The sequence below is a fragment of the Aulonocara stuartgranti genome (assembly GCF_965226115.1).
Source record: "Aulonocara stuartgranti genome assembly, chromosome: 13".
NCBI lineage: Eukaryota > Metazoa > Chordata > Actinopteri > Cichliformes > Cichlidae > Aulonocara > Aulonocara stuartgranti.
In genome coordinates this window covers 20,158,780-20,166,839 of record NC_138949.1, presented here as the reverse complement: position 1 = coordinate 20,166,839, position 8,060 = coordinate 20,158,780, and the positions used below count along the sequence as shown (strand labels likewise).

Sequence of the window (8,060 nt, the reverse complement as noted above, 5' to 3'; positions counted from 1 at the left end):
GCAACGATTGCAAAAATTTATAGTGCATTAAATTTGAAACCCAGCGATCGATTCACTTCAATTGCCGTCTTTCTTTTTAAGGTTGTAAAACTGATTTTTGTTTTAATATAGATTTATTTTAATTTAGCATTTCAAAACACACATGCTCTTGATTTTTATAAACCGTAGAAAAATCAGCTGTCCTTATCGAGCATTTTGGGCGTATTTCACACACATTACGCAAGCGAACTCCACAAAACATGTCACACCCCGTCAAACAACGTATTGACAAAATTCACTCACAAGCAACCCAACTTATCTCGAATGATTTCCTGTATAAAGCCGGTTCTACCCTCCCTCATACACACACACACACACACACACACTCTCACACACACTCCCACTTTAATTCAAGTTTCAAGTCATCTAAAATTTGATGTTCAAAGCTCCCAAGTTTCGTTTATAATGAAGAAAGAAAAAAAGAAAGATTATATGAGTCATGTGAGAAAACTGAAAACATTTGTTGTTTTGCACGATTTAAATTGTTTCGATGACAGCCGGAAAATATAGGCCAGTGTCGGCTTACCCAATCAGGCTTTCTTAACCCCAATTTTAAAAAATTTAAGAGCCCAATGTTTTGTTTTGTTTTTTTAAATGTCAGTGTAAAATAAATTTGACTCTCGTCAGAAAATGAGGCACACGGAGATATGGAACAGAATTGTTTCTTATTTTTTTTCCAGAATACATACAAAAAAATACCAATTCTCTGTCCATGGTGAACACCTGAAAAATAACGGCAATTTAAAATGTGGACAATTTCTGAAATTTAAGAAACAAACATGCATGTAAATTTTTTTTTCTGCTTCTCAATGAGACATTAAATAAGAACAAATACAATCATAGCAATTCCAAATTAACATCGAAATGAAGACCCCTACTTTAATTAGTATTCTAACATATGTGTGTATGTGTGTGTTTCACTTTAACTAGTTCAGCTTCAACATAATGCACTTTTTGAGTTGCTCAAATATTTTTTTTTCCATTTGCAGATATTACCGCCTGCTTTTAAGCCGACATATAAATAAATACAGTTGAAGTCCACGGATCCCGCCCTTAAGTTTAGCGCACTTAATATAAAAGTCTTTATATTTGCATTCTTAGTACTATAAACTTTTCAGTCTTTTATTTTCTTCTTCTTCTCACTGATATCCAAGCGCTGATGCTGTGGTGAGTCTCTGGCCGTACAGTGCATAGGGGGAGTAGTAAGGGCCGGTGGCTGCGGGGACAGGAACAGGGGCACCGGGGGTTGGCAGGGGGCTTTTGGAGTACGGATGATAGCGGCTGCTGAGTCCTAACGCATGATGCGGGCTCCTTAAAGCCAAAGTCCCGGGACTCCCGGGGGGTCCTGACGGTGGCATGTGCATATGGCAGGCCATGGCTGCTGCTGCAGCACTGGCCAGCGAAGACGACCCGGGATAACCGGATATCAACTTTTCAGCCCCAGTAAAAGCAGTGTGTGTCCTCAGGTGATTCAGGAGCTCTTCCGAGGTGGAGAAACGCTTGTCGCACGGTCCATTTGCCGACACCCAATTACAAACGTGGGGGAGAGGGTCGTTGGGAAGCATGAAACCGTATGGGTACAGGGGGTGTCCGCTAAATGATGGCGCTGAGGAATGAACGCCGTGTATGGGGTGTGACGGGTACATTAGTGGGTAGCTGGACTTGAGGGCGTTCGCGGCAGCTGCAGCTGCAGAGTCGTGCGTGCAGGAAGCGGTGGCCGCGCCTGCTAAATGACTGGCACAGTGGTAACTGAGGCAGTAAGGGTCTCTGCACAGGCTGGCTGACATGATGGACGGTGGAGAAGCCCCAGCCAAGGGGCTGGATCCAGCCTTACTGCAGCCCAGTGAACTGGCCAGCTGTGCGTTTACCAAGCTCCCTCCGTGGGGCAGGAAGTGCTGAGGATAGCCAGCATAGGCCCCAGCCAAGCTACCTGGGTATGTCATACCAGCAGGAGGCAAAGGAAAAACTGTCTGTCCCGGTTTGTAAGGAGAAACCGGCGCCACAAGTCCTGACCCGAGAACGGATGCGGAGGATACAGAAGTAACAGATGAGGACTCCGAAGAGGAGGTGGTTTTACTGCCAGGCGTCGTCTCCTGGTGTTGGTTCACCTCCACGTTAATTCCACCACAACTCACGCTTATCCTGCTGTGGCTAGTGGTGCCAGAGCCGTCCGTAGAGCCATTTTTATTACAATCAGACTCTTTCTTTTCATCCCTTTCCCCACATTTCCCGTCCGATGGCATAGGGGAGGCTGAAGTGCTGGAGCTGGGGCTGCCTGTCCGCGGTGTAAACGGCTGGCAGGTGGCGCTCGGCACTCGGAAACCAGACTTCTCTCCGCCTGAAACGCCCGAAGACGAGTCCTTCTTATCTGAAGGCTTAGAATAAGGTTTGAAGCTAGATTTGTCATCCACACCAATGTCACTCAGTTTCAAAGGGCCCGATTTAGATTCCTTCTCACTAGATCCATTTGAGGTTACGGAGGATAATTTGGAGGAGGGTGGCGGGTCCGGTTTGCCGATCTGAGAGCAGGTCTGCGCCAGCAGAGCCAGCGGACTTTTCTTGGCATCTAGCTGCAAAGAAGAAAATAAAAAGATTGATAAATACTATTAATACGCATATCTGCAGCTTTGTTTTGAGTACAGTCCCGGGGGCGAACGTTTAATCGGGATATTCCTTGGTGTTTTAAAGCGAATATATAGGTGTAATTATTTATTTAGAGGTCTTTCTTGAACAAAACTACACAAAAAAATAATCCAAAAAATAAACCAAACACATATATGTGTTACATACATATCTATATATAAATAACCGCTTTAAACGCTGGAGCCACACTTGGAACAGGACAGGCGATTTCAGAGAATAAGAGGAACAGACTCCCAGGACGTTTTCACACGAAACAGCATTCCCTAAAAACAAATTCAATCCACGCTTACCTCTATAGGACTGACAGGGGTCGAAGGCAAAGGCTGCAGATACTCCGGGTGCAAAATGTGTCCCGACCGTGCGGTAAGCATTTTCAAGACCTTGATGGGAAGACGGTTCGCTTGCCGTAGTGGATCAGACGGAGGTGCGGAGTGGAGAAAAGGCTTGTTGACGTTCGCTGAGCCTCTATTCCGAGAACTGCTGCTTTCCCACGCTACACAAATATCACTATTTTTTAAGGCAGACGCCGAGGGCGATGTGATCATGTCCCAATTGTCAAGAAATGTAGTGACGCTGCTTTCCACAGATTCATTAAGAAAGATTTGGGTGGAGAGGAAAAAAAAGCACCGAGCCTCTCTGCCGTGGGGTGGGGTGAGAAAAAGAATCGGAAAACGCTTCAATAATCGGTAATCCTGGTAGTAACGGAGCAAAAGGCGCGGCAGCTGGAAGGAGACGGTGCGAGGTTATCGCAGATCCGTGTCTGCGTCTTGCACCATGAGCGCTGCGCCTGTGTGTGCGTCTGTGTGCAGGTCCTCGCTCTGTACTCCCGAAGTACGAACTGGTAGAAATTTTCACTTCAAAAGCAGCTGAATTAGTCCGAGATTAAAGCCTTTGCCGCCTTCCAATCAAATGGGACCCTGAGGTGATTGGAGGGTCAAGGGGATGTGACGTTCTCCTCTTTGTAAGCGCCTCTATTTTGACAGCTCGGGGGAGGAGATAGCGTTAAATATATTGGTTAATGTGAACGCTTACAAGTTAGAGAAACAAATAGTGGCGATAAGGACACAACAGCGTGCAGAAGAGTAAATAACACCATAAAAGAACGATCCATACACTTATTATGTTTAACAATCATGAAACATAGTCGCTCTACTCTGGATCATCCATTTATCTGATCTAATATTTGATATATTCAAGTTTTGTTCAGGGGCGAGGGGATAAATGGGACTCAGTTTATTCGTCCTGTTTTCAGTGGATATTTAAATTATTTACTTAATGTTCACTACACATTGATTTTAATCTAGATTTCAGAAGGGATGATTCTTCACGGGTTTCCATGAGCACTTTCATATATTTCTAACCTTTTTCTTCTTCATTAAAAGCTTTTAAAGTGTCCATCATAAAAGCATTATCACATCTGATTCTGTCGTTACATTAACAAGTGTTTTTGTTCGTTTTCCTCCGACTGTTCGCAACCTGAGAGACGCACAAAGTTCGCGCATTTTACGACCGTCCGCCACTGGGACTGCTTTCCACCGGTAACCATAAAACCAACCACTTCAGCTCGAATTCCCTAAACAGACAAGCGTTGACAGGAATAGACCAATGTAGTGATGGAGGGATGTGAATGTCACATGTTTTCAGTATAATATACACCGCCCTTCTATTTCTATCTCCACCCCTCCGTCAAGTGTCAATTCTGCTCCACCGCAATCAATCAGTTATTTGTCAGAGGCTGTCAATCCACTGCTTGATTTATGTCAGCTATTGTGGCTGATTACATGCCAGTGCGACTGCGGGAAAAGAACAAGGGGGGGGGGAGAGAAAGGGAGAGACAGGGAGACATTCTGCAAGAGACACCCAAGATTTCAGAGGAAATAAATTGATTCTCGTGTCAAGGTTTAATTTTTAAGATGCATCGACGGTAGCCAACAAGCCCGCGTTGACGTGGGAGGGTATCAGAGTCAAAGCCGTTGATTTCACTCCATATCAGCCACTTACTAAATAAAATCGGCAACTTTTGGAGTTCTTCGTAAAACTTATCGGTGGTGGTATACACGATGAAACTTTAATAAGTTGCAGTTCAGCTCTTGATTTCCACGGAGAAGCTTTTGGTTTTTAATAGTGTTAAACGGCTTTTTGCTATAATCGGTGGATCACGGAGCAAAGAAAGAGCCGTGGGGGGGGGGGGGGGAGAAAGAAAAAAAACACGTGCTCTATCGAAAATGCACGAAGTAAACAAATGGACAGAAAATCCTGGGTTTAAAAAAAAATTACACACACAAAACGGAAAGTTAAATAAACAGTGCAGGGATGTAGAATTCATATTCCCATTATCTATCTATATGTATAGCCTCTATTCTTTCTTGGATAGCATGGACGCAGTATAACTATTTACAAGATTTAATAATAATTCAAATGTGTAACAACCCGGTCACACACTGCGGTCTCTCAAAACAGAACCATGTCCATTATTTTAGGGAGGGGGGGCTAAACGCATCTGCCATTGTGTTGTTAAAACCTGTCATCTGCCTCGGGCACACTGTCATCTGCAACAAGAACAACAAAGACGACTGAAAAAAAAGAGAGAAAGAAATCCAGACAGTTTATATTGATGTCAGCTCGATTTTATTTACATACAATGGAAATGATTTATTTTCTTTAACGGGCAGAAACGCGGACCGGGAGAAAGAAAAGAAGAGAAATGGTCTGTCAGGCCGTTGAGAAAAGAAGTTTAAAATGCCTTGAACTATTCACCGCTGAGATGGCTAATCAGTATTGAGGCTGCGGGGCAATCGGGCAGCTTTTCAATGTGGTTTTCCTTTCATCTAAATCGGGATGGAGGCGCTCAATTAAAAGCCTATCAGTTTGTAAGTAAATCAACGCCTATCAAAGTTGTCACATCAAACAAAACGATTATTATTGCAACCCGCCTCTGCCATTAATCTCTTTCTGTGGTAATCTGCTTGACAGGTCAACACGGAGAGCAAGAAAACCTGGAGTGGACAGTCAAGGCTGCAAAATATTTTATTTATTTTTACTGAATTGTATTTTTTTTTTTTTGAGAAAAATAAAAATGCAAAATAAAAAAAACATTTTTTTCGAGTCCCATATTTTTTTAATTAGTTACATTTTGGAGTGAATATAATAAAACGTTTACAGAGCAAACTTGCAAAAGACTAATAAAAAAAAAAAAGACAGATAGGAAAAAAGTTTTTACCTTATAGGCCCACAACTTTGTTAATGGTGCACTAATAAAGAAATTAATAACTATCTTCTCTATCTTGTCTACATATCTCATGCAATATAAATAGATGTCGACTTCTAAATAAGACATGTTGTTCTCAGCGTAATATGTGTGTTTCTAAGAGAGGGAGGAAGGAAAAAGTCCAAGTAAGCGGATCTCTATTTCTACGAATGTTCTCAGTCTTCTTTTTTTTTTTCTTGCAGAAAAGAAGAGGGGGGACGTTTCACAATATGCAAAGATGTGTGATTGATAACAGGCTTGGTATTTTCTGCAAGGGATGTCAGTCCGTGACACAATATGTGAGTTATTAGGGCAAAGAAGGGCAACCATAAATTTTCACTGTCAGGCGAAAACCCTCTTTATTGTCCCTATGACGAATGGGCTTCTGCACCAGACACCAAAATACTCGGCATTCCTCTTAAATGGGAACACATTTTTGCGACCATAATTCATGATATTTAAATAGAAAGTTTTAATATCCCCCATATATTTCATAACACTGACATGTTTATGAATCACTCCGCATGCAAATACAACCATTTACATCTCGCGAGGAAATACTTTATGTTGGACTTGTAGGATTACAGAGCCGACTTGTTGTGATGAAGCGAGGAAGAACACATTTCATTATTAGGGCTGATTTATGCAGCCAAACTAAATATGAAATATATAATTAAACAACTTTCCTAAATGCGTATCTTCAGTTTTTTTTAAGGCTATGGTGTAAACGCTACTTTATTTTGGGCCTATATACAAACTGCTTGGGAGCTATTCACGACGTTACCATAAAGTTATTAATTTCATTTTAGACCGTTTGCCGTTTATTATTTATAAATATATTCTAGCAATAATTAAAGTGTACAAAGACAGCAACAGAGAGGCACAGAATCTCCGCGTAGCAGTAATATAAAAGAAGATGTGGACTGGCCAGGATAGCAGACTATTAAAACTATTAAAGTACATGCATGAAGTAGATTTGTTTCCCCTCTAAAACTCCGTGGAAGGACAGGATTACAGGAAAGTCCGTGACACGACATTACCTGGAATCATTGCCTACTAAGCTCCGATGTAAAACGTCAGAGAGGTAAAAACGATTAAAAAAAAAATCAACAACAGTGTAACGACATTAAGACGTAGTCCTTGTGTCTAAAAGAAACCCTGTTTGGAATTACTCAAACACAACCACTCAATACACTGTCGAAGTGAAGCAAGGAACACAGCGAGGACCGAAGCCATGCAGACTCTCCCTCGCTCACTCTCTCTCCGGGAGAGCGGCGGGGAGAGAGTGAGCTTTTCCGCGTGTGGGAGGTCTTAGGTGACGTCACAAAACATGCAGCAGGCAAGCTGGCTGAGCAATGTGCAATGAACAGCAGCAGGCCTATGGCGCTCACAAACTTTCTAATGTCTCTAAACAGTGAACCACTGTGACCCACAAGTAAGCAGGACTGCGACATACCTCATTAAAGCAGTCAGCTTACTTGTTGCCAAAGCTTCAACTAGAGCAGGACAAACACAGCACTGTGGTGGGAACGTCAGTCTTTGACTGCACATACAAAATTAAGGACTGATAGCCTGTAAGAAAAGTATATAGTTTTTGTTAATAACAAGTAAGTATATATTTAGAATATATATAATATCCCATCCATAATAATCACGTTTAAATGATCCAGAAAAGAATATTTGACCACAAGAGCATGCATGACTATACTGCATCTGAAAAAGTGGCTTGACAAAACTAGCACGGTTCAAAACTAGTATAAAAGATATGTGGTTGTAAGTATTTTGTAAGAAACAAACCTTAATTACTTAGCACAAAGTTATTAGCAGCTTTTATACAGATATACAAGATACCTACATCAGATAATTTATTAGGTACATCTTGCTAGTATATGGTTAGACCCTGTTTTCTCTTCAGAACTGCTTAAATTCTTTGTTGGATAGGCGATGGAAACACTGCTCAAGGATTTTGGTCCAAATAGAAAGCATCACACAGTTCCTGCATATTTGTCAGCTGCATATTCATGATGCAAATCTGCCCTTCCACCACATCCCAAAGCTGCTCTACTTGATTGTGATCTGGTGATTGTGGAGGCCACGTATGTACAGTGAACTGTCAAGAAACCAGTTTGAG

At 41.9% G+C, this 8,060-nt stretch overlaps 1 protein-coding gene across 1 annotated transcript; it reads right to left on the bottom strand.

Annotated features, from left to right (window-relative positions):
- Positions 1-685: 685 nt before the first annotated feature.
- Positions 686-3,779, bottom strand: znf503 (zinc finger protein 503). Its single transcript, XM_082557330.1, has 2 exons — positions 2,973-3,779; positions 686-2,609 (listed from the first exon to the last, which is right to left on the bottom strand). The coding sequence occupies exons 1-2, from the start codon at positions 3,225-3,227 to the stop codon at positions 1,179-1,181; spliced, it is 1,686 nt and encodes a 561-aa protein (XP_082413456.1). The 5' UTR covers positions 3,228-3,779; the 3' UTR covers positions 686-1,178.
- Positions 3,780-8,060: the final 4,281 nt, after the last annotated feature.

Excerpts from the sequence above, each read along its gene's own strand:
- znf503 (XM_082557330.1), bottom strand. The coding sequence starts at position 3,227 with ATGATCACATCGCCCTCGGCGTCTGCCTTAAAAAATAGTGATATTTGT. Across the intron at positions 2,610-2,972 it reads CCCCTGTCAGTCCTATAGAG|CTAGATGCCAAGAAAAGTCC; the intron begins GTAAGCGTGGAT and ends TCTTCTTTGCAG.